Source organism: Natrix helvetica (assembly GCF_964273705.1).
Source record: "Natrix helvetica genome assembly, chromosome: 5".
In the NCBI taxonomy this organism is placed as follows: Eukaryota; Metazoa; Chordata; class Lepidosauria; order Squamata; family Natricidae; genus Natrix; species Natrix helvetica.
The window spans coordinates 5,468,483-5,495,628 of NC_138551.1; the positions used below are offsets into that span (position 1 = coordinate 5,468,483).

The 27,146-nt window shown below is 48.4% G+C and overlaps 1 protein-coding gene across 1 annotated transcript; it reads right to left on the reverse strand.

Annotated features, from left to right (window-relative positions):
* Window positions 1–890: 890 nt before the first annotated feature.
* On the reverse strand, window positions 891–27,073 carry RNPEPL1 (arginyl aminopeptidase like 1). The gene is made up of 11 exons (XM_081956045.1): window positions 26,173–27,073; window positions 19,943–20,083; window positions 18,401–18,552; window positions 15,514–15,630; window positions 14,785–15,020; window positions 13,773–13,886; window positions 10,942–11,054; window positions 10,214–10,322; window positions 7,494–7,721; window positions 5,910–6,052; window positions 891–2,080 (listed from the first exon to the last, which is right to left on the reverse strand). Exons 1-11 carry the CDS (start codon window positions 26,920–26,922, stop codon window positions 1,802–1,804), a joined length of 2,382 nt encoding a protein of 793 aa, XP_081812171.1. The 5' UTR covers window positions 26,923–27,073; the 3' UTR covers window positions 891–1,801.
* Window positions 27,074–27,146: the final 73 nt, after the last annotated feature.

A 27,146-nucleotide genomic window follows, 5' to 3' on the forward strand; every position in this document is an offset into this window, starting at 1 on the left:
AGGTACATCTCCAAGGAGTTTCCACCCTGGTTGCATACATTCTCCTGGAAAATAAAAATAAAAACGCAGGATAACAGAGCTTGGGATGGTAGAAAGGTGTGCAGTGGTTGCAGTCGCGGCCCGACTGGAGCAGGCGTCAAAAGTGCTGCCAATCAAAAACACCTTAAAAACAGGAAGGTATTTTTGGCAGGGTGTGAGATTCAGCCGGTTCGGGCGAACCGGTATTTCTGGTGGGCATATACCCCCCCCCCGCCTGCCCCGCTTTCCTGTCCTATAGTTCCGTTTTTTACCTCAGTTAATTCGCGCAGTTCCGTTTTTTACCTCAGTTAATTCGCGCAGCACAGCGGATCGCCGTGTGTCAGCTGTTTCACTCACGGGGAGGAATTCCAGAACCGCTACGCCAAATGATCCCAACCCAACTCAAGCAACTGTGGAGTCCGACTTCATTATTGCTTGTCCTCCCTTTGGTCTGAAGCCCCAAATCGCCCCAAGTGAAAAGATATTTCTGGGGGAAACAGACAACTGAAGCACCTTGGTGGACCTGGAACCAGTTTTCACCAAGTGGGAGCCAGTAGACAAGCATCCTCTCTGCCAGAGCTGGACGCTGGAGTGTTATCTAGGGGGGGTGATCTGTCCATCTTTACTGGGACAGAGAATAAATATTACTCTTGAACAAGGGGGGGCGCGCACAGAAAGAAAATCCCAGAGTTGCTTTGGTTAAAAACACGTGAAAAGGGGTTGCGTGAGCTTGTGTGCGCGGGGAGGGGGAAAAATGAACAAAGGGGTTGGAAACCACCAGCGGCATCATCCAAAGACCACAGCACCACAAAGATGAGAAGACAAAGTCAGTAGGTTTACGGCAGCCTCAGGAGAGGCTTTTGCATGGCTGGTTGTTTTTTTTGCAAAGATTTAACACTCCTATTTTTACCTGTGGTGGAAAGGAAATAACGACATTGCGCTGTTGCATTTGGGGACTGGCCACTGACGTAACCGTGGCACAATCTCGCAAGGCCCTTCCCGTCCGTCGCTGCTGGCCAAGTGTGTGCCTACATCGTTAACCGTTGGGCGGGCTGGTCTCCGAGGACAGCAAAGCAGTGTTAAACACCCACGTTCCCACCACATACACCCCTGCAAGGGTTGGCTTCTCCCCACCCCGCCCCTCCCCATCTCTATAAAGCCTGCTGCGCACCCCACACCCAAATCTCTTTTCATCCCTGACCCATTTTCCAACCCATGTCCTGAAATCGGCAGACACCGCTTGGAAGAAACGTTTCATTCTTTAGGGTTCTGGGGGAGGAGGGTCACGAGCGCAGCGTACAACGGGATAGATCCCGACGTCAACATTTACCATGATCCTAATCAGTTTTTTTCCCCCTTCCCTTCCAGCCCTGGGACCAGGGAGGATTCTGCCTCCTTCAAGGCCAGGCTTTGGAGAGCGAGTGCTGGAAATTGCGCTTGGTTTGCCAGATGCGCAAAAAGAAAAAAAAATGCAATCCGATGTTCCACATTCATGATGCAACCAGCCCAACCCGCCGCTTGCTCCCAGTCGCTGCTTATAGAGTTAGGAAAGAAAAAAAAATACATCCCTGATATCTCGCTGTGCCTAGGGGGTCAGGCACCTGAAGGCACGTAGGACTCTCGATGTACACACGTGGGGAGGAAGTTTAAACAAAAAATCCAACCCCCAACACCCCACACACACACACACCCCACCCCAGCAGTGGCACGAAGGGCAAGAGAGGGCAGTCCTAACTTGGCGTTTTTGGCTGGCCTCTTCCAGCTTCCAAGGTCCAGCATTGAGCTAAGCAGACACATTGACGTCCCTGAGAGAAACGGCACCGTGCGTGGCTGCTCTGCCCTCAAGCTCGGTGCCCGGAGGATCCACTGCCGCCGCCACCACAGCGGCCGTGTCCGTGGCAAGAAGTGGTGGGTTCAAGCCCTGGGTCAGGATCTGATGGATGGTTTTCCGGAGGTTCGGGTGGAGCTGGGCTTGGGTCTGTAAAAAAACTTCCAGGGCGAAGGACTTGAGGGTGCCGGTGCAGAGGTCCTCGTATAATGGAATCGTGTACATGCGGGACATCTGTAATGCAAGCAGAAGGAGGCCAGGGTCAGCCCAAGAGACTCGGGTGGAATTGGATCGTCGTAGTAAAGAAAACTGGGACCAGCTACAGGTTAAGTAGTCAAAGGATAAAAATTTTCCTAAAATTCCTGCTGCCTCTCCCTGCTCTGAGCTAGGCTTCATAAAGTCACGAAGCAGGCGCCTTGTCCCGACAAAACCCCTTTTCTTTATTAAGCTAATGTGAATTCCTCTCATTCACATGGCAGACAGTCTTTCAAGGGTGAATTTACAACCACAGACCTTAGCAGGCTTGGAGAGCTGCCAGGCCGATATCTTTCAAACACCACGTTACTAGAAAATACTTGGCAAGGAGTCTCTGACAGTCACAAATCCTCACAATAATTAAGCAAACTAATTGCCTCCTGCAAACTCCACTCCCCTTTCGCTCCTCTTTATTCCCTATGGGAGGGGCCATTCACTGTCCACCTGTGGCTTTCCTCCCAAGTCCCCCCTTGTTCCTTAGCTGTTCCCTTCGTCTGGCAACTCTGCGCATGTGCGCACTGGGAACAGGCTCTAGCTGTTCTTCCGCCCCACTGATCTCTGACTCCGAAAGCAACTGATAACTGTCGTGTCAGGGGTAAATTGAGCCCTGTAATTAACGAGGTATGAATCATGGCATTTCTTTGAAGTATACTTCTTAAATAAGCAAAATAAACCCGAGACATATTCTAAGAAACATATTTTATTGTAAAGAAAGTAAAAACAAAACTTACTAAGCTAATAATTACATTTTGGCAGACGGACAACAGAAAGTAAAGTGAAAGAAAGAATGTGGAATGTGCAACATGCGCAGTGAAGCTTAGTGATAAGAGTCAATTCATTCTACCATATAACTCAGAATGTAAGCACAGCTGGCAAACCAAATAAACAGTGACATGTCAGACAGCCCTGGTCCCCTCTCTGCCTCCGACACAGAGCCCTCGTCCGAGCCTTCCCCAGACTCCAGGACTGGCCCATGTTCCTCCCCAACATCTTCAGTCAAGGAAAGAAGCAACTTAGAACTGAGAAATTTCCTGACAAAACAATCAGTAGAACATCTTGCCTCCAGAAGTTGTGAATGCCCCAACACTGGAAGTCTTTAAGAAGTTGTTGGATAGCCATTTGTCTGAAACGGTATAGGGTTTCCTGCCTAGGCAGGGGGTTGGACTAGAAGACCTCCAAGGTCCCTTCCAACTCTGCTATTGTACTGTATTCGTCCACTCCCCACCATCCAGTCAGAACTGAAGAAGCTTCTTGGATGAGAAGCGAAACGTCTTCCAAGAAAAACCGGAAAGTCCAGTTTCCTCTTGAAAAAAGAAAAAAAAAGCATCTTTGGAACAACCATGGATGACTGAGAATCTCCATGAACTTTTCATCAACTGTGGTTGTAAGTTGATGATTAGCTGTGATGTCTACTAAGCATTCTGAAAGAAAGCTCTCTGATGACACCTAGTGGCCCATCCCCCCAGGATAAGGAGGAAAGCATATTTATTTCAGTAGTAGCTGATAGTCTGGTGCTGCCCAGGTATTTATTTATCCCAACCCTCCTTCCATGAACGTTGCCACAATTTCTAATTTTGGATTTTCCCCTTTACCAGAGGCAGCCCCCTTGTGGAGTTCTGTGAAGCCGTTGTCATGGCAACTCCACAGCGCTGTCCAGTAGAAACCATTTTCAGGCAGTACGGTAGAAGCCATTTTAAGGCATAACAGGCTGTATTTTAACAGAACGCACACCCTGAGGGGTTTTAGGGGTGTCTCACCCCCCATAATATTTGTTTCCAGAGGGAAGTAATCTGTGTACCAGGTTTGGTTGAAATTGCTCGAGGCAGACTTCAACTCCCAGAATTCCCTAGCCAGGGAATTCTGGGAGTAGTCCACACATCTTAAAGTTGCCAATGTTGGAGACCCCTGATCTGGGGTGGCATGGGGAAATTAGGCTGATGGCTCTCCCCATCAGCCACAGCGCAGCCAAGTAGAACTATGGCACACTGTTGACAATATAGAGTTGAATACAGAGATACAGGTAGTCCTCAACTTACAACAGTTCATTTAGTGACTGTTCAGTTAGAACAGCACTGAAAAAAGTGACATAGCTGTTTTTCACACGGCCGTTGCAACATCCCCGTGGTCATGTGATCAAAATTCAGGTGCTTGGCAAGTGGTTCCTATTTATAACAGCCGCCGTGTCCCAGGGTCGTGAGATCATCTTTTGCAATCTTCTGACAAGGACAGTCAATGGGGAAGCCAGATTCACTTAACAGCCATGTTACTAATTTAACAACTGCAGTGACTCACTTAACCACTAAGGCAAGAAAGGTCATAAAGTGGGGCAGAATTATCTTAGCAACCGTTAAGGGCTTAGCAACAGAAATTTTGGGCTCAGTGGTGATCATAAGTCGAGGACTCCATGTGTTGGCTCATGGTCCTTCTATTCCACCACCTCGCCAACAAGTACCAAATAAACCCTTTTTGAGATATTTAAAATTTAATAGCTGGAGCAGTGAAGGATTGGACCGTGAGTAAGAACACACGGTTATAGCTAATTGGTTAAGAGAGCTGGCCACTGCATGAGGGAATCTGAGCTGTGATTGGCTGCTGTGAGATTGAAGGGGGAGTTTCCTAGTTTCCCGCCTTTTTCCTGTGTGTGCTATCTGTAATTTACCTCATGATGCTCGTGCTGTGATGATTTACCCGAGGAGGCTCCTGTTTGCCTATCTTATTTACTGTAAAAATCAATCAGAACAGAGCTGGAAGGGACCTTGGAGGTCTTCTAGTCCAGCCCCCTGCTCAAGCAGGAGAATCTATACCATTTCAGACAAGTGGCTGCCCAGTCTCTTCTTAAAAAGCCTTCACTGATGAAAACACCTACAACTTCTGGTGGCAAGCTGTTCCACTGGTTAACTGTCCTCACTGTTAGGAAGTTTCTCTGTTGTGCAATACAGTCCTTTCAATAGTTCCAAGGAGGCTCCCCACCCATTTGCACCACTCAGGTGATCAGAGGACATGGATAGACCTCCAAGTGGCCTCAAGGACTCTCTAAAAGGATGCAAATGACCAGCTGTCTGCAAGGAGTGTCACTCCTTCCCTTCCCAGAAGCTTCTGGGATGAAAAGTGAAACGTCTTCAAAAGCAAAACCAAAAAGTCCAGTTGCCTCTTGAAAAAAAGAAAAAGAAAAAAAAGAACACACCTTTGGGACAACCATGAATGGGATGACTGAGAATCTCCACAGACTTTTAGGCTCAATTGTGGTTACCTGGCGATGCTCCTATTTGCCTCCTCTTTACTGTAAAACTAGAATAGAGCTGGAAGGGACCTTGGAGGTCTTCTAGTCCAACCCCCTGCTCAAGCAGGAGACCCTATACGAGATGGCGAACCTTTTAAGACACTGAGTGCCCAAACGGCGAGCGCACGTGCCCAAAATGAAAGGTGTGTGCATGTGCAAATGTGCGGACATGCGCACGCATGTGCGACATGCGCAGCAGAGACCCAAAGACCAGCTGGCTGGCAGGAGATGGGGTATCCCCATTCCAGCAATGCAACAAGAGGTAAGATCTTTTTCTTCTGTGAGCTCTCTCTCTCTCTCTCCCTCTCCCCCTCCCTCCCTCCATATGATATTTTTCTATTTATTTATATAAAGCTGGTTCTTGTCAGCCTCTCTGGCTCCGTTTGGACCCCAGCTGAGCAATTTTCCTCTGTTCCCACGTCCAAGCATCAGAGCTTCCCATGCCTTTTGTGCATCAACCTGGTTCCCCCCCCCCTCAAATCTTCACACCCCGAGCAGCGCCAAGCTTTTCAACCCAGCAACCGATACCTGGTTTTCCAAGAAGCGACGGACTTTGTGAACATCAGGATAGTAATCGTTGCGGACGATGATCTGCAGCCAGCGGATACGAATCTCGGCATTCATGTTTTCCAGCTGAGCCGAGTAGCATTCGGACAACTTTGTTATCACCTCTGCGGAAAGACGACATTTCTCTCGTTTGCTTTTGATTCAATTTAGGGGCCACCCAACAGCTCCGTGTGTGTGTGTGTGTGTGTGCAAATGTGTATGTTGATTAATCATTTCTGGAAAACCGTTAAGGTGGAAACAATATGGATCTCATTCCAGAGGACAGGCACCAGAGAAAGAACACTTTCTGAGTCCCGTAAGGCGACAGTGCTTACTCAACTGACCTCACCGGACAGCTAGAAACAACCAATAACCAGAGCAGTGCGTCAGACCTGGAAGCCATCTTTTACTTTGGGCCTTGCGGCCCGCCACATTCAATGCTGTGGGAAAATGGGAGGGGGTATTATATGGAGTATGGGAGATGTACAGTCTAAATGACATTCCTTTCTCAGAGAGTCAAGGACACCTTGCCCTGCAGCTGCGATGGTGTGACTGGGAGGCATCTCCAGTTTTGGAAGGTGCCCGATTGGATGATGTGATGGACACGTGGGTGCTGGGCAGGGACTTGGACTTTCGTTTGGGTGGGGAAAACCTGGAAACTTTCAGATTCGGGCTTTCCCAGATGTGCCAATAGGTAGAGGTAAAGCTAGGGAAAGGTTCCCCTCGCACATACGTGACAGTCGTTCCCGACTCTAAGGGATGGCGCTCATCTCCATTTTAAAGCTGAACAGCCAGCGCTGTCCGAAGACGTCAGCAATTTGATCATGTGTAGATACCCACACGACTAAACACCGAAGGCGCACGGAATGCTGTTCCCTTCCCACCAAAGGTGGTTCCTATTTTTCTACTTGCATTTTTTTACCTGCTTTCGAACTGCTAGGTTGGCAGAAGCTGGGACAAGGAACGGGAACTCACTCCATTACGCGGTGCTAGGGACTCGAACTGCCGACCTTTCTGATCCGCAAGCTCAGTGTCGTAGCCACTGAGCCAGCCTTAGATGTGCCACTATGACATCTCGAATAAAATGGAACTTGGAGGAAACTCAGTCCTGGGGGTCTTCTTTCATTGGGGGTGTTGCTTGGAACCCTGACCCAGCGGGAGCAAGTGAGCAGAATGCTCATCAGACTTATAATTATCAATAATCTGGCCTGGCTCAAATATAGTTCCATCTTATTCCTCCTGACAGTCTTTTTTAAATCAGTAATTTTAAACTGGGGTATTTTAATTTCTAATTTCATTACTATTATTTTATGTACTGTAATGGTTGTTACCTCCTCAGTGTAATATATATATATGTGCTTTATTTATTGTACGCCGCCCCGAGTCCCTTGTGGAGAGGGAGCGGCTAACAAATCAAATAAATTGAATTAAATTGAATTGAAAATTATAAAAAGAGAGTTTATGTAGCTCAAGAGTCAAAACTGTAGGGACCTTGGTAGTTCTCTGAGCTTGGTTGTTTTCTTGCAGACGTTTCATTACCCTACTACCGTAGGTAGCCAAACTCACCGTGCGGCAAGGGCGACCCATCCAGTAACCGATCCAGGAAAAGCACCGTTTGGAATGTTTGCCACTCGGCGATGTTGACGCTGTTCGCAGCAGCTCCTGCGTCCAGAGGCTCCGTGGTCCAGAGATCGAACAGCGTCTCCACCGGCTGGGTCAAGCTGGATCCCTGAGATAAGTCTGGTTCGACCAAAGGAGGCCCTGTGGCATTGAGCCAGCGGTCAAACTCTAGCCCTGCAACAGATTCGCCAACAAGGATCAACTTGGAAAGGCATACCCGTGATCATGTGATCAGAATTCAAATGCTTGGCAGCTGGCTGCTACTTATGGCAGGGGTCCTCAAACTTTTTCACGGTCCCTCAGACTGTTGGGGAGTGGGGGGGGGGGCTGGACAGGCTGGGTGTGCATGGCTAGGTGGTCATGTGGCTGGGTGGGCGTGGCCAATTTAACAGTCCATTGAACAATGCGCACAAATTAAACTTTAATTTGGTTAGTTCCTGAGTGGGTGTTTTATTTCCTTCTGTTTGCATGTCGCTCTTTTGGATGCTTTTTCTTATTACTAGATTGTTTTTTCAGTTGTTTAAGCGTCTAGTGGTCCACTTCAGGAAACTCAGTTTTGTAGCAATTCTTCTCAGCCCCAAAGAGCTTGAGAAATATCCCTCCCTTCCTCCTTCCCTTTCTCTTTCTTTCTTTCTTTCTTTCTTTCCATCCCTCTCCGTCTCTCTCTCTCTCTCTCCCCTCTGTCTTTCTCTGTCTATCTGTCTATCTATCAATCTATCAATCTATCATCTATCTATCTATCTATCTATCAATCTATCATCTATCTATCTATCTATCTATCTATCATCTATCTATCATCTATCTATCTATCAATCTATCATCTATCTATCTATCTATCTATCTATCTATCATCTATCTATCATCTATCTATCTATCTATCAATCTATCTATCTATCTATCTATCAATCTATCATCTATCATCTATCTATCTATCTATCTATCTATCTATCTATCATCTATCTATCTATCTATCTATCTATCTATCTATCTATCTATCTATCAATCTATCATCTATCTATCAATCTATCAATCTATCATCTATCATCTATCTATCTATCTATCAATCTATCATCTATCTATCTATCTATCTATCTATCTATCTATCATCTATCTATCTATCTAATCTATCTATCTATCAATCTATCATCTATCATCTATCTATCTATCAATCTATCAATCTATCATCTATCTATCTATCTATCTATCTATCAATCTATCATCTATCATCTATCTATCTATCAATCTATCATCTATCTATCTATCTATCTATCTATCTATCTATCTATCTATCATCTATCTATCTATCTATCTATCATCTATCTATCTATCTATCTATCTATCTATCAATCTATCATCTATCTATCTATCTATCTATCTATCTATCATCTATCTATCATCTATCTATCTATCTATCAATCTATCTATCAATCTATCATCTATCATCTATCTATCTATCTATCTATCATCTATCTATCATCTATCTATCTATCTATCAATCTATCTATCTATCTATCTATCAATCTATCAATCTATCATCTATCATCTATCTATCTATCTATCTATCTATCATCTATCTATCATCTATCTATCTATCTATCTATCATCTATCTATCTATCTATCTATCTATCTATCTATCTATCTATCTATCTATCCATCCATCCATCCATCCATCCATCCATCCATCCATCCATCCATCTATATCATTTATCTATCTACCTACCTACCTATCATCTATCTATTTATCTCTCTCTCTCTCTCTCTCTCTCTCCCTACCTACCATCCATCCATCCATCCATCCATCCATCCATCCATCCATCCATCCATCCATCCATCTTCTGGAGGCGGGGAAGGTGATAAATGGGCCGCTTTCACCAGTTCTTTGGCCTCCTGGGGCATCTGTGTGCCCCATTTTCTCACACACACACACACACACACCAGAAGCATTCTGCAGGCCAAAAGGGCTCATTTTTTTTGCCAAAAATGGGCCGTTTCCACCCATCCAGTTTTTCACACGCACACACCCCTCACCTCCAGAAGCATTCTGCAGGCCGAAATTGTTGGCCTTACCTTTCAGTTCCAGCCTGCAAGGGTCCTGAAGGCAAGACCTGTGCTCGAGCGAAGGGCGGGCAGGGCAGCCTCAGGGTCCAGCGTGGGCCAGATTCATGGCTATGGTGGGCCCTACTTTAAGGATCCATGACGTATGACGTCACTGTGTCTCAAGGTCATGTGATCGCCTATTGCGAGCTTCTCGCAAGCAACCTCAATGGGGAAGCCAGGTGCAATTCACAACCATAGCGTACCCACCTGAGACCAGCATTCAGATGCTTAGCCACTGGTTCCTCTTTATGACGGTTGCAGTGTCCCAGGGTCATGGGATCACCTTCTGCGACCTTCTGGCAAGGGGGAAGCCAGATTCAGTTAACAACCGTGTTTCTCACTTAACAACGTCAATGATTTACTTCCCAAGGGTGGCAAGAAAAGTCGTCCAATGGGGCAAAAATGCACTTAACCACTGTCTCACTTAACAACAGAAATTTTGGGCTCAATTGTACTCGTAAGCCGAGGGCTATCTGTAGTTTGTCTCCTCCATCTGGGCAATACTCCTAAGATTTTGTGTCTGTGTGTGTTTGTGTGTAATACATTTTGCCAAGGTCCTCTTCCCTACCTATTTTGCAATCGATGCATTGTTCTTTCAGGTCTGGAAAAAATGCCAAGAAGGAATCCAACAGATCTTGGGCTACAACGCTTGTGAACTTGTACTTCTCGATATAAGTCTGAAAGAGAGGCAGCATAAACCCAGGTTACAAAATTAAGGGAAACGGAGTGGAAAAGCAACAGAGATGAAGACACATACACTAGAGAACAAAGTAAAATATCACAATTGAAGGAGCTTCTCCTAAGGGAAGAGCAGAAAATAACCAAGGTTTAAATAAATCAGGACCAGCCGTGCTGTATTTCCAATGCTCTGACACAAAGATCCCCACTGATGGAAAATCTCTAGAGGTCATTCATCCAGTACAATGTTTTTCTTTAAATTACAGCGGGCTCCAATCCTTTATGACAGCCCAGTTATTTAGGAGCCCGAGACTAAATTCTGAAATAAAACCAATAATGCATACTTTAAGTTTTTAAGTTCTCAGAGGCTGGGATATTAACTTCCCAGAGGCTGGTGGGATGAGCTGCTGGCTGTGAGTGGGGGAGACTGAGAGGGAGTACAGAGGACAAAGGTAGAGTAAACCTGCCTCCATTGCATTTAAACTTTGTTTGAGTCGTGTTTTTTTGAAGGATTCAGCTGAAAATGCCTGATTTGAACTGATACTGACTGGCAAAGTCGAAGGGGCAATAAGTATCCATGCGCATACCTCCCCTCCCGCCCCAAACCAGATTACTAACTCGGAGAAAGGCATCGAAATGTGTTGGGTCTCCGCACAGCTGAGACAGATAGTAAACAAAGCAGAACCCTTTCTCATAGGTGAAGAGGTTCATCAGGTTGCTGGGATTCACACCTGGGGGGGGAAAAAGGAAGAGAGGATAAGAGTGATAGAAAAATAAATGGCAAAACAGGCACTCCTCGACTTATGACCACAATGGAGCCCAAAACATCCACTGCTAAGGAAGACAGCTGTTAAAGTGAGTTTTGCCCCTTCTTGTGACCTTCCTTGCCACAGTTGTTAAGTGAATCACTATAGCTGTCAGTGAGGTAAAGGTAAAGGTTCCCCTTACACCAGGGGTGTCCAAACTTGGGAACTTTAAGACTTGTGGACTTCAACTCCCAGAATTCCCCAGCCAGCCATGCTTAAAGTTCCCAAGTTTGGACACCCCTGCCTTACACATATGTGCTAGTCGTTCCCGACTCTAGGGGGCGGTGCTCATCTCCGTTTCAAAGCCGAAGAGCCAGCGCTGTCCGAAGACGTCTCCGGGGTCATGTGGCCGGCATGACTCAACTCCCGAAGGAGCACGGAACGCTGTTCCCTTCCCACCAAAGGTGGTCCCTATTTTTCTACTGGCATTTTTTACATGCTTTCAAACGGCTAGGTTGGCAGAAGCTGGGACAAGTCACGGGAGCTCACTCCATTACGCAGCACTAGGGATTCGAACCGCCGAACTGCCGACCTTTCTGATCGACAAGCTCAGCGTCTTAGCCACTGAGCCCCGGCGTCCCTCTATAGTTGTTAGTAACATGATTGTAAAATGAATCTGGCTTCCTCATTGAACTTTCCTTGTCGGAAGGTTGCAAAAGGGGACCCCGGGACCCCGGGACCCTGCGACGGTCACAAATACGAGTCTATTGGCAAGCGTCTGGATTTTGACCACGTCGCCATGGGGATGCTGCAACGGTCGTTCAGTGTGAAAAACGGTCGTAAGTCACTTTTTTCAGTGCTGTTGTAACTTCAGATGGTCCCTAAATGAATTGTCGTAAGTGGAGGACCACCTGTAAACCTTTGGGGGTGGGGGATGATTCTTCGTATTGTAACTTTCTTTGGAATGGACTTTTTAGCACCATCACCGCGCGTGTTGTTCTACAAACGCAATGCTGAGGATCAAAGAACTGACAAATCGGGTTCAAAAAATCTGGGCTTATTTTGGTGGTCCCTGACTTTTCCAGCATTGCGGACCAGCGATGACTGGCGGGGGGGGAGGGGGGGGAGAGCGGATGGTTCTGAGTGCACAACTCCATTTGTGCCAGCAGCTGGGCATGCATGCCTCTAGTTGTCACTCACCCAATTTGAAGTTGCAAGTTACAATAATGCAATACAGAACAATAGCAGACTTGGAAGGGACCTTGGAGGTCTTCTAGTCCAACCCCCTGCCTAGGCAGGAAACCCTATACCGTTCCAGACAAGTGGCTATCCAACATCTTCTTAAAGACTTCCAGTGTTGGGGCATTCAGAACTTCTGGAGGCAATTTCTGTTCCACTGTTTAATTGTTCTCACTGTCAGGAAATTCCTCCTCAGTTCTAAGTTGCTTCTCTCCTTGATTAATTTCCATCCATTGCTTCTTGTTCTGCCCTCAGGTGCCTTGGAGAATAGTTTGACTCCCTCTTCTTTGTGGCAACCCCTGAGATATTGGAAGACTGCTATCATGTCTCTCCTAGTCCTTCTTTCCATTAAACTAGACATCCCCAGTTCCTGCAACTGTTCTTCATGTTTTAAGTTGTTTGCATGGCCACGGAAGGGTACTGGGACATGGCCAAGAGGCTGGGGACCCCTCCTTTAGAGGGTTTTATGAAGCCAGCCAATTTCCCACCAGCTATGATTATTACCATTATTTTGTCTTTTAATGACCTTGTAATCCCTTACACCAGGGTGGAGTTGGGGCAACTGAATGGACTCAGTGTTTACTGGCTCAATGCTCTTCCTGTTGCCAATGCAGAGTTCGCAGCAGATAATTACTCATTGTGCCCAGAGAGAGACCTGCTATATAGGATCAAACTCACAGCCTCCTGATCCTGAGGCGAGAGCTGGGCCACTGCACCACACTATCTGTTCTGACCTAGGCTTCACAAAACCACGAAGCAGACTCCTTGTCCCGATAAAATCCCTTTTTATCATGTGAATTCCTCTCATTCACATCCAGCAAAGTCCCAGCAAACAGTCTTTCAAGGCTGAATTTGCAACCACAGACCTTATCAGGCTTGGAGAGCTGCCAGGCTTCCAAACACAACGCTGTACAAGAAAATACTTGGCAAGGAGTCTCTGAGTGTCACAAACAATTCTTCACACTAATTAAGCGAATTAATTGTCTCCTGCAAACTCCACTCCCCTTTCCTACATCTTTATTCTCTATGGGAGGGGCCATTCACTGTCCACCTGTGCCTTTACTCCCGAGTCAACCCTTGTTCCTTGGCAGTTCCCTTCTCCTGACAGATTGGGAACAGGCTCCAGCTGTTCGTCTGCCCCACTGATGTCTGACTCCGAAGGCTGTCGGACGGCCCTGGCCCCCTTTCTGCCTCCGACACAGAGCTCTCATCAGAGCCTTCCCCAGACTCCAGGACTGGCCCATCTTCCTCCCCAACCTCCTCACTGTCTCGAGTCTGCCACCAGCTCCACTGGCTGCTGGCCAGCTACAACACTCTCCTCCCAAGCTATGTTGAACCAAGCCTTTGTTTGCTGCCTTGACCTTCTGCAACTTTCATTTTGGTAATTCCTTGAGCAATCTACGCAGGGAAGGCAAATCCGTTGGCTTGATTTGATAAAAGAGAAGACCCAGCCCTCTTTCTTACCTGGTTCAAGTTTAACCTGAAGTTTGCTGACAGGATTGTCCTCCCCAAGGAGCTTCATTTGCCGGTGAAGGGCTTCAAGGCGGAAGGCTGTCTCCAAGCACGTAAAAGCAGCACCTGTCCACATGCGTAGCCCAAAACACATGGATTTTAATCTGAGAGTTGAAATTTTTACACATAATGTGGCAGTTCGGATTTTGGCTGCCGTGATATAAAAACGATGCTGATACTCCATTGACAGTGAAGGGAAGTTGGAGACAGTATAAGGCAGGGGTGTCTAACACAAGGCCCGTAGGCCACACCCAGACCGCAATGTGGTCGGATCCGGCCTGCGGCCAATGTAAGGGGCTGGCCAGTCTGGCTTCGGCCTGGTCTACCCAATGCGAAGAAGAAACATGCCTGTCAGCTCTGCAGCCATCTTTGGATCTTTGGCCTGCCATACTTTCTATTATTCTACTAGGCATTTTCTATTGTGGGAAAATGGGAGGGGGGGATTGTACGGAGTTAGATGATATGTAGTCATAACAACATTCTTTCTAGAAAGCCAAGGTCATCCTTTGTCTTTGCACCTGACCGGATGCGGATGAGTGGAAGCTGCCAGCATGGCAGTGGGAGATTGGACTATGGGATGGACTTGTGGGTGTGGGGGGCAAGATCTTGAACTTTCAACTGAGTGGGGAAAACCGGGAAGCTTTCAGATTCGGATTTTCCCAGATGTGCCAACATGGCTCTCTTCATCAAATGGAACTTTGAGGAATACTTTGCCTTGGACTCTGATTTAATTTTGGATGCTATTTGGAACCCTGACATTGCCAGCAGTTTGGGGAGTTTCGTCAAGTTGGCCATGGCCACCCAGTTGGCCACACCCACTCGGCCCTCCGAGGTGAACCACAGCCCTCCTGCGGCCCTCAATGAAATTGAGTTTGACACCCCTGTTCTAAACAGATCCAAGCTGGCCTCAGCAACTCCTGCAATTTAAAGGCGCAATACGCAGGCGGAGTAAGACGGAACTTACCGTAAGTCTCCGTCGTAATTCGGCGCTGAGCATAAGTGGCCAGCCCTTCGCTCAACCACATCTCTTCCCAGGTGGCGTTGGTGACGGCATTGCCGAACCAGCTGTGGGCCACTTCGTGGATGATGTCGATGATGAGAAACTCATCGCTCTCCAAGATGGATGAGATGACGAAGGTCAAACACGGGTTCTCCATGGCGACGATGGGAAACGAGGGAGGGAGGAAAACGATGTCGTACCTGGAGACCAGAGGAGGGAGAACCCAGATCAACTGGCAAATCTTGGAAGCCATAATTCTCAAAGCAAACAGACAGACAGACAGACAGCCATAAAAATGTCGATATGCATAAATAAAATCCCCCAGAATTTACAAGGAGCCCTCATCTTGCAACTACTTAAGTTGAGTTTTGCTCAATTTTACGATCTTTTTTTGCCTCACTTGTTAAAGGAACATTGCAGTTGTTAAATTAGTTATACAGTTTTTGTGTGTGTTGAATTTATGTTTTGCCGATAAAGAAACCAAGTGGTCCTGTCCACCATTAAAACCATCTTTCCAATCATCCCTCCATGTTTCCGGGGTCTTTCTTCCCACATGGAAGTGAACCCGGGACGTTTCTTCCAAAACAGGAAAAAAAGAAGGCGCAGAATTGCCGCCCCTCAACATGCATTTCGTTCCTTTCCCCCCCCCCCCCCCCCCCCAGCCGAGACCTATGCATGCTATAATGAGCTTACCGGCCCCAGATGTATGGGCCGTAGAGGCTCTCTGCAGCGCTGAGCCAGTGCTCCACCCGACCTGAGAGTTTGCCGATGGCTGTTGACAATAGGCATGGCTCGGCCCAGACTTTGCTCCTGTTTGCAAAGAAAGCAGAAAAACAACAGAGTAAACTGGGGCCTAGCATGTTGTGGCCCGCCAGCAGAGCTGGCAGCAGATTCGGACAATGAGGACGTTGGGGAGGAACGTGGGCCAGTCCTGGAGTCTGGGGGAGGCTCTGATGAGGGCTCTGTGTCGGAGGCAGAGAGGGGGCCAGGCCCGTCTGACAGTTATCAGCTGCCTTCAGAGTCAGAGATCAGTGGGGCAGACGAACAGCTGGAACCTGTTCCCAGTGTGCGCATGCGCAGAGTTGCCAGACAAAGGGAAGAGCTAAAGAACAGCGGTTGACTTGGGAGTAAGGCCACAGGTGGATGATGAATGGCCCCTCCCAGAGGGAATAAAAGAGGAGCGAAAGAGGAGTGGAGTTTGCAGGAGACAATCGGTTCGCTTAATTGGTTTGTGACTCTCCGAGGCTCCTTGCCAAGTTTTGCAGATATCAACCTGGCAGCTCTCCAAGCCAGATAAGGTCTGTGACTGTAAATCCTCCCTTGAAAGACTTTGCTATATGTGAATGAGCAGAATTCACAGTCAATTAATAAAAGGGGTTTTTGTCGGGACAAGGAGTTTGCTTCAGGCTCTTGGGAAGCCTCGGTTAGAATATAGCAAGAATTTGGCATTTTTTGCTGTGGAAGTGCAAAACTAACACCTAATTGCGCACTTTAAAGAAAGTTCCTGATTCCAATACAGGTAGTCCTCGACTTACAACACTTTGCCTAGTGACCGTTTGAAGATGTGACGGCACTGAGAAAAGGGACTTATGACCACTTTTTACACTTATGACCGTTGTCGCATCCCCACGGTCTTGTGATTTACATTCAGATGCTGGACAACTGACTCACATTTATGACAACAGCTGCACTGTCCCTGGGTCATGTGATCCCACCTTCTGACAAGCAAAGTCAATGGGGAAGCCAGATTCATTTAACGACCGTGTTACTAACTGAACAACTGCAGAGATTCACTCAACAAATGTGGCAAACAAACTGTCTCACTTGCAAACATCAATTTTGGGCTCAATTGTGGTCGTAAGTTGAGGACTACCTGTACTTTACAATCGCATTGTTTAGTGATGGCAATCCTGGTCTGAATTGCACTTGTAACTCAAGGCCTCCCTATACTGGCGGTCACCAACTGGTGGTCCTTGGGCCACTGGTGGGCCGCAAGAAAATTTCGGTGGTCCGGAGAAAAAATATTTGCATTTTTTATATTGCACTAAATCAGGGGTCCCCAAACTACGGCCCCTGGGACGGATACGTGCAATGAACGCTTGTGTGGCTGCAGAGAGTCTCCCCCTTCTGGGTCATTTTGTGGGGGTCGGAGGGGGGCAGAAATTCCCACTTGGGGTCTGCTTCAGCCTCCTGGTGGGGGGATTTGGGCAAAGGCTGGAGGGAAGAGCAGCTGGTGGCGAAGAGCCGGAGGGCCTCGTTCCAGTGGGACTGCATCATGGCCCGGAACTGGCTGACCATCTCAGCCCACTGAGCCTCCAGGCGCTGACACCTGGCCTTGCACACCTGCAGGTCTTCCCTCTGCTTGGAAAGCCCATGCTCCTAGTCCTCAGTGAGGTGCTTCCACTGAGCCTCCTTTTCGGTCAGATCCCATTTGAACTGAGCTGTTTTGCCAACTCTTTCTCCTGGGGGCTGCTCAGCTCCAGCAACTGCTTCCTGTTGGGGCCCTAAGGAGCCCGGGTGGGCAGGCAGGGAGTGGCGAGTAGAGGCTGGAAGGAGCCCCTCCATGTGAATGACATTGAGTTGGCCACACCTACCCAGTCACATGACCCACGCTGGCCACACCCACCCAGCTGTCATTAGGCAGATCATTTTGCTGATTCACGGGATTTTAAATTATGAATTTAAAATCCTGCGGATTTTAATTAATTATGATTTTAGTGGTCCTTGAGGTCCAAACGTTTGGGGACCCCTGCCCTGTACGGCTTTCCACAAGTTGCTGAACTACAATTCCCAGCCTCTTCAGCAACCACAGTGGTGAAGATTACAGCCTAGCACAGTGATGGCGAACCTATGGCACGTGTGCCACAGGTGGCATGCGGAGCCATTTGTCAGGGCACGCGAGGCGCTGCCTTGTCAGCTGGCCAGCGCGCATGGCCAGCTGAGTTCACCTTTTTAAAAGCCATTTTTCGCCCTCCCCAGGCTCCAGAGGCTTTATAGGAGCCTGGGGAGGGCGAAAAGAGCCCCCCCACCCCCACCCCCGAAGGCCCTCCGGAGGCTTCATGAGCTTCCCTGGAGCCTCCACAGAGCAAAAAACGAGCCCTACAGGCAGACCGGAGGTCTTGAGCACTCTGAAGGCGTCAGGGAAGCCTCTGAACGGTCCCTGAAGCCTTCAGAACGCTTAAAACGACCCTCCAAGCAAACCAGAAGTCAATTCCGGTTTGCTCGGAGGGTGGTTTTAAGCGTTCTGAAGGCTTCAGGGAAGCCTCCGGACGGTCCCTGAAGCCTCCGGAGGGCCTCTGGGGGGGCGGGGGAGGCTCTTTTCGCCCTCCCCAGGCTCCTATAAAGCCTCTGGAGCCAGGGGAGCGTGAAAAAAGCATGTATAAATGGGGGGGGTCGCGCGTTGTGCGGCATGCGCACTGGGGAGATCGCGCGTTGCATTATGGGTGCAGCACGCCCGCACACGACCTCCCTGCGCTCCCCCCCCCCTTGTGGCACGCGAGCCAAAAAAGGTTCGCCATCGCTGGCCTAGCAATATCCCCGTCTTCCATCAACCCTGCTAAATCAGAGAAGAGTGCCTTACCTAGGACCAACCTCTGCGGCAACAAGATCCCCGGCCACCAGAGCCACCAGGTAAGCAGGGATGGGGTACTCCATGTAGAACTGGTATACGCCCTCTTCTTCCTCATAGGTACTTTGGGTGGCGCTCATTAACACCTGCATACCTGCAGGGGCCTGTTCAAAAAAAAAAAAGAAAAACAGAAGAATAGAGTTGAAAGGGATCTTGGAGGTCTTCTACGTTCACCCCATGGCTCAAGCTGGAGACTCTATACCTGGGGGGAAATCTAGCAGATCCTGCAGAATTCTTAGTGGAAATTTGGAGTACTTCGGAGAACAGGTAAATGCCACCTCTGGCTGGCCCCAGAGTGGAGTGGGAATGGAGGTTTTGCAGTACCCTTACCCCTGCCACGCCCACCAAGCCACGCCCACAGACCCATTAGTAAACAATACTGAATTTCACCAATGCTGTATACCCGTGATAGTGCACTTATGGTACGCGTGCCACAACTGGCACACAGAGCCTTCTTCTGAGGCTGTTTTTTGCCCTCCAGAGCGCGAAAAACCGGCCCTAAGGGGAAAACGGAAGTTCAAGAACGGACTTCTGGTTTGCTCATAGGGCCGGTTTTCGCCCTCCAGAGCCTTTAGGAGGCTTCCCTGAAGGCTCCGGAGGGGGGGTGTCACTGCGTTAAAATGTTTGCTAGCCTGAACTGACTGAACTGACACTAAATAGTTAAACAGAGAAAGAGTTATTGCGCAGGTCATAAAATGTTCTTATCTGACAGTGATGTACTGCGCCTGTTCTTCACACATTCCAGAGAGAGAGCTACTTCTGATCTTTTGTCCGGCTGCCAGGAAAACTGGGAGACAGAACTTTCTTTTATCAAAATGTAACAATTAGTTAGTTTCTGTTTTATTTCCATTTATTATTTTTGTATTAAAGTTTGTTTATTAATTAGAATATGTTTCTACAGAGTGTTTATTTTTTTCTTCGCATCTTAAAGAATATGCTGTTGGAATCAGCCGCGGTCTTAGACCTCATTTTGTTCAGGGTGAAATCTTCCCCTGACAGGGGGAAACGGAAAGCCTTCTGAAGGCTCCTGAAGTCGAAAATCAGCCCTATGGACAAACCGGAAGTCACCATTCCCGAACTTCCGGGTTCTCTGTAGGTCCGTTTTTCGCCCTCCGGAGGGCCTCCAGGGAAGCCAGGAGAGGGCTGTTTTCGCTCCTAGAAAGCCTCTTACACCTGGGGAGGGCGAAAAAACCACGCCAAAACTGGGGGTGGGTTGTTGCCTGCATAGCATTATGGGTGTGGCATGCCCGTGCACGAGCCCCCTCTGATCTCCCCCCGCTTTTGGCATGGGAACCAAAAAAGGTTAGCCATCACTGCTCTATACCCATGACAGCGAACCTATGGCATGTGTGCCACCGGTGGCATGTGGAGCCCTCTCTGCAAGCTCGCGAGCTGTTGCCCCAGCTCAGCTCCAGTGCGCGTGAGCGCATGCCTCCCGCCGGCCAGCTGATTTTTCCAGCGGATTCTCTCTCAGCACACTGGAGAACGTCTTACCTTGACAACCGCGGAGTAAGTGCATTTCACAGCCGGCGTGTCAAAGCAAGGGAAGAAGGACCGGTTGCACACCGAATGGCCTTGGGTGAAAACAAACGGCTTGGAGTTGCCGTAGGTGAGCTCAGGATCCAGCCACCAGATCTGGCAGAAGGAATAGAATGAGGAAAAAACAACCACCAATAGATCAAACAGATAAATCTTCCACTGACGGCCCGCCACGGAGCCCCAACTTTCCGTTGCTAAGTGAGGCGCTTGAGTTTTGCCCCCTTTCTTGCCGCCGTTGTTCAGCGAATCATTCCATTCGGGAAGTGAGTGGATATGGCTGTTCAGTGAAGCAGGCTTTCCCATTGAGTTTGCGCGTCGGACGGTCGCAAAAGGAGACCGCACGAGCACGGTACACTGCAACCGTCATAAATTGGAGCCAGTTGAGCAGGGTCTGAATTTGGATCACGTGACCGTGGGAACTTCTACAACTGTTGTTAAGTGTGAAAAGCGGTCATAAGCCACTTTTTTTTCATTGCTGTTGTAACTTCGAAGAGTCCCCAAATCAGGGGTGTCCAAACTTGGGAACTTTTAAGACTTGTGGACTTCAACTCCTAGAATTCCCCAGCCAGCCATGCTGGCTGGGGAATTCTGGGAGTTGAAGTCCACAAGTCTTAAAAGTTCCCAAGTTTGGACACGCCTGCCCTAAATGAACTGCTGCATCCTCAAATATAATCTCAGCCAGCAGTGCTGTTTACTGAAGATGACGGGATTTTAGCTCAAAAAGGGCTGGCTGGGTGGGAACAATGGGAATTTTCGTCCATCGGGCCTGGGGGAGTGTGGGGTGTAACAATTTGGGGAAGGCAACCTTAAATGAGCCGTGGTGGCGCAGTGGTTAGAGTGCGGTATTGCAGGCTACCTCTGCTGACTGCCTGCAATTTGGCAGTTCAAATCTCACCAGGCTCAAGGTTGACTCAGCCTTCCGTCCTTCCGAGGTGGATAAAATGAGGACCCAGACTGTTGGGGGCAAGAGACTGACTCCGTAAACTGCTTAGAGAGGGCTGTAAAGCACCGTGAAGTGGTAAGTTTAAGTCCTATTGCTATTATTATTTTTATAACTAGATCAAACAGCCATGGGGTGCAAGCGCACCTCCCTGCCTGTTTAAAGACCCTCTCTAAAACTAACCTCCAAATATATCCTTTGTATTGTAGAAGTATCAGTCCTGCCTGAAGTACAATAATACAATAATACAATAGCAGAGTTGGAAGGGACCTTGGAGGTCTTCTAGTCCAACCCCCTGCCTAGGCAGGAAACCCTATACCGTTTCAGACAAATGGCTATCCAACATCTTCTTAAAGACTTCCAGTGTTGGGGCATTCACAACTTCTGGAGGCAACTTCTGTTCCACTGATTCATTGTTCTCACTGTCAGGAAGTTTCTCCTCAGTTCTAAGTTGCTTCTCTCCTTGATTAGTTTCCACCCATTGCTTCTTGTTCTACCCTCAGGTGCCTTGGAGAATAGCTTGACTCCCTCTTCTTTGTGGCAACCCCTGAGATATTGGAAGACTGCTATCATGTCTCCCCTAGTCCTTCTTTCTCTTAAGCTAAACATACCCAGTTCCTGCAACCGTTTTTCGTATGTTTTAGCCTCCAGTCCCTTAATCCTCTTTGTTGCTCTTCTCTGCACTCTTTCTAGAGTCTCCACATCTTTTCTACATCGTGGAGACTAGAACTGAATGCAGGATTCCAAGTGTGGCCTTACCAAGGCATTATAAAATGGTATTAACCCTTCATGTGATCTTGATTCTCTCCCTGTGTTGATGCAGCCTAGAACTGTGTTGGCTTTTTTGGCAGCTGCTGCACACGGCTGGCTCCTGTTTAAATGGTTGTCCACTAGGACTCCAAGATCCCTTTCACAGTTACTACTGTTGAGCAAGGTACCACCTATACTGTACCTGTGCATTCCATTTTTCTTGCCTAAATGTAGAACCTTACTCTTTTCACCATTGAATTTCATTTTATTAGATAGTGCCCAATGTTCAAGTTTGTCAAGATCCTTCTGTATCTTAAGCCTATCTTCTGGAGTGTTGGCTATTCCTGCCAGCTTGGTGTCATCTGCAAATTTGATGAGTTCCCCATAAGTAATAAGTAAAAATTTGATGAGTTCCCCATAAGTAAATAATACAGACCAGTAGCTGGCTGGGGAATTCTGGGAATTGAAGTCCACCCATCTGAAAGCTGACAACATAGAGAAACACGGATATAGTTGCATTAAAAATAGAATTGCATGGAACAATATGCCGCCACCTTAAAATATGCTGCCTCTGGCCAGCCTCTTTGATCTCCTAGACAGAGAGAGTAGAAAGTCTGGCCAAGCCTGGCATATTTTAAAATGGTGGCATGTCATTCCGTGAACTTCTGTTTTTTAATGCACCTATATAAACTACTTCAGGCAGGATGGATAAAATGCCATCACCTAATAGAGGAGGACATGATAGTGAATGCCAAATAACAGTCCATCCCAAATGGAAAATAACCATCTCACAAGCCATCCATTCCCCTGTGTAAAAAGTGTCTGAATCTGAGCACGCTTGTTTATTAAATTATTATTGGTGTTATTAATTCAAATTATGTACTGCCTCGATTTTCAGGGACACCTATACGTCAATGAAACATGGGATATTGTTTTCTTTTGCATTTCTATTCTTCTCTTCCTTCCTACTACCTATCTCTTCCCACTCATGACTATAACCATGTTGCTTGTATCTTTCAATTTATATTGTTTATTTGTTTCCTAGTATGATTTGATTGCTTATTAGTAACCCATGACTATCACTAAGTGTTGCATCTTAGGATTCTTGATGAATGCATTTTATTTTTATTTTTGTACACTGAGAGCATCTGCACCAAAGATAAATTCTGTGTGGGTCCAATCACACTTGGCCAATAAATTATTCTATTCTATTCTATTCTATTCTACTCTACTCTAGTCTAGTCTAGTCTAATAACTTTCGTCAGTTGTTCCATTTGTTGTTCCAAGAATCAGGTGCTCAGCCAATACCAAAAGAATTTTTATCTGAAGAAACAAGACTATTTATATCTATCCATGAAACTATCTGAAAATAAATGAGAAATTGAGAAATCCAGACATTGCTGACAAAACAGAATTACCGTATTTTTCAGACTATAAGACGCACCGGTGTATAAGACACACCAAGATTTCAAAGAGGTAAGTCAGGAAAAAAAAAAATTTTGCCTTCCCCCACCCCTCAGAAGTACTCTGCAGGCTTCAGTAGGGGAAAAATACTGGCAAAAATACCAGTTCTTCACCACAATGGGGGCATTTTTCCCTTCCCTCAGCCCTGTTGAAGCCTGCAGAGTGCTTCTGGGGGGTGGGGGAAGGCAAAAACACCCTGTTTTTGCAAAAAATGGCCCGTTTTTAACAAAAATGGCCCATTTTTAATAAAAATGGGATGCGGGGCGGGACTTTGGGAGGCCAAAAATGGCTGTATTCAGTGTATAAGACGCACCAACATTTCCATGCTCTTTTAGGGTGGAAAAAGGTACGTCTTATACTCCGAAAAATACGGTAAACTACTCTAAATGCAAAACATTTCTCCCTGCTGAAGTATGGACAGTCCTCGACTTACAACCATTCGTTTAGTGACCGTTCGAAATTACTGAAAAAGCGACATGATCGTTTTTCACACTTACGACTATTGCGGCGTCCCCCGGGGTCATGTGATCAAAATTCAGACACTTGGCAACTGGCTCACACTTATGACGGCTTGCAGTCCCAGGGTCATGGGATGCCCTTGGGCAACTTTCTAATAACTGTGTTACTAAATGAAACTGCAGTGATTCAGGTAACAAATGTGATAAGAAAGGTCACAAAAGGGGGCAAAACTCAATGTCTCGCTTAGCAATAGAAATGTTGAGCTCCATTGCGGTCGCAAATCGAGGACTCCCCTTGCTGCGCTCAGCCCAGTCTTCCATTCTGACGACCCCGGGGACTGTGGGCCAAATTTTTCTTTTTCTCCTATTGCCTGTTTTCTGACCTTCATACAAAGGAAGTATTTACCTTTTCCTCCCTTGTTTGCTGAGGGTGAGAAGATTCATCAAGAACGTTTTGCTAATCCAAGTCAATTTTGCTAAGTCATCCCGACCACTTTGGAACAACTCTTGAGAAGTTTTTTTGTTTTTTTAAAGATTACCAAGGGAGGCTTGCAGCTTTGCAGAATCAATATTAATCCTTCTTCTGCTAAATTGGTCCTTTTTTGTGTGGTTTTTTTTTTGATAACTTTTATATTTATAAATGCTTCCACCAATTTATACCTGAAGCCGTTAAGTCTGTAATTTTAGCGTTCCTCTTGAAACCCACCGTTAAGATAGTATGTCGTCTATTTTCCAAACTTTAGATACCCTAGAGCAGGGGTGTCCAACTCGATTTCTGAGGGCCGTGTCAGGGTTGCGTTCCACCTTCGAGGGATGGGGATGGGGCCATCGTGGGCGTGGCCATAGTGGGGGTGACACAGGATTGTGTCGGGGTGAGGGGGTACCTGTGGTCGCCAAGTGCTAAGGCAGGACTTCCCTGAGACCCTCCCACATTCTCATTATATAATCTCCTTCCTTCCCTTTTTCTTCTTTTTCCTTCCCCCTACATCAGGGGTGTCCAAACTTGGCAACTTTAAGACTTGTGGACTTCAACTCCCAGAATTCCCCAGCCAGAGCTGGCTGGGGAATTCTGGGAGTTGAAGTCCACAAGTCTTAAAGTTGCCAAGTTTGGACACCCCTGCCCTACATTCTAAATTCTTCTTCCTTCCCCTCTTTCCTTATTTTTTCTTCCTTGCACTCTTCCCGTCTTTTCTTCTTTTTTTTTGTCTTTCCTCTTTGCCTTTCTCCTTTCCTGACCCGCGTCCCATTTTGGCTGCTAGAGTGCTGCAGAAGGCCCTCCAGGCCCAAAACGGGCTAGGAGGACACACACACCCCGCACCCCGTTTTGGCTAACAGAGGCACCGCGGGGGCCAGTCCTTTGCTATTTCTAGGCCAGCCCCGCAGGCCAAATCAAACCAATCCGAGGGCCTTGAGTTTGACACCCCTGCCGTAGAGAGACCAATTTTAGGAAGTATTTTTGTAGAAGATCAAAAGTGTCACTATTTGGGAAGTATATGTCTCATCAATGATTGATCAAACATGTGACTTCTTAACCAGGGGTCACCAACCTTTCGGATTTCAAGGACCACTACATTCGTAATTTTAAATCCCGCGATTTAAACTAATGTGATCTGCCTAATGACGGCTGGGTGGGTGTGGCATGGTGGTCATGTGACTGGGTAGGCGTGGCCAACTCAATGTCACTCACATCAAGGGGCGCCTTGCCAGCCTCTACTCGCCACTCCTCGCCTGTCCGCCCGGGCTCCTTAGGGCTCCAACAGGAAGCGGTTGCTGGAGCTGAGCAGCCCCCAGGAGAAAGAGTTGGCAAAACAGCTCAGTTCAAATCGGATCTGACCGAGAAGGAGGCTCAGCAGAAGCACCTCATTGAGGACTAGAAGCATAGGCTTTCCAAGCAGAGGAAAGACCTGCGGGAGTGCAAGGCCAGGTACCGGCGCCTGGAGGCTCAGCGGGCTGAGATGGTCAGCCAGTTCCAGGCCATGATGCAGTCCCGCTGGAACGAGACCCTCCGGCTCTTTGCCACCAACAGCGCTTCCCTCCAGCTTTTGCCCAAAACCCCGCAGACCCCAAGTCGGAATTTCTGCCCTTCTTTGACCCGCACAAAAAGATCCTGAAGGGGGATCTAAATCAAAGAAAATAAACTAAATCAAAGAAAATAAGTAAACTAAATCAAAGAAAACAAGTAAACGAAATCAAAGAAAATAAGTAAACTAAATAAAAGAAAATAAGTAAACTAAATAAAAGAAAATAAGTAAACTAAATAAAAAATAAGTAAACTAAATAAAAGAAAATAAACTAAATCAAAGAAAATAAGTAAACTAAATCAAAGAAAATGAATAAACTAAATCAAAGAAAATAAGTAAACTAAATCAAATCAAATAAAATAAAATAAAATAAAAATCATGAAAACCCCTTTAAAAACCCCTTTTCTAAAGCATGGATCCACCTGCCTTCGGGGAGCCTTTCAAGGGCTCTTGGGGACCCCCTGAGCGTCTCGTCCTCGACAAGGCCCCGCTCGGCCCGACTCACCACAGTCGGCTGGAAGCAGCCTCCCACCCGGGGGCCTCCCCACTTACCGCGGGGGCATCCACGGTGGTGTAGCGGACGATGATCTGGAAGGGCCGCTGCGGCTCCAGCGAGGCCGGCAGGGAGATGCTGAGCGCCGAGCCGTAGTCGGTGAAGGGCTCCAGGCGGAAGAAGAGCGGGCAGGGGGGCGACCAGCGGGGGAAGGCGGGCAGCGGCGGCGCGGGAGCCTCGGCGCTCTCCAGCGGGGCGCAGGGCCAAAGCCCGGCCGGCGGAGGCTCGCCCCACGGCGGAGGGGCCACCTCGGCCGGGGCGTCCCGCAAAGGCTCCGGGGAAGCCACCAGGAGGCCCGGCCGGTCCCCTTCGGGCGGCGCCTGCCCCAAGGCCGAAAGGGCGCTGGCGGTGCTGAGCGGGCAGTGCGGGTGCGGGTGGCCCGCGGGGGCCGAAGACGGGCGGACGGGCGGCGGAGGAGGAGGAGGAAGGGCCCCACGGCCCGGCTCGCCTTCAGCGCCGCTCCCGCCGGCGCTGGAGAAGACGAAGCCGCAGCGGGCCTCGCCGGCCGGGCAGGTCCGAAAAGCCACCGAGGCCACCCGCATGGCCGGGTGCGTGTCCAAGACCAGGACGCGAGGCCGGCGGCCTTCCCCGGCCGCCTCTTCGGGCCGGGCGCACAGCTCCAGCACCAGGCAGCCGGCCAGGGCGCGGGCCTCAGGCCGCAGGTCCAGCCCGAGGCGGAGGTGGCGGAGGCGGAAGAGCGCGGCGCTGGAGGCCGAGGCCACGTCCGGGAGCGTCTCGGGGGCCGCCATGGGGCCTAGGTGAAATCCATGGGCGGGCGCGGGAGGCCCGGCGGCGGCGGCGGCCGACGACGACTCACCCAGGCCGCCCGGGAAGCCGCTCGCCGGCGCCAGGAAGAGGCGAGGCCCAGCCGGCCTCTGCCCCGAGCGGGGCGCGCTGCGTGCGGCTGCCGGAGGAGGAGGAGGAGGAGGCGGCGCTGGGCGGCGCCCGAGAGCGGCCTTTGGACGCGAGCCCT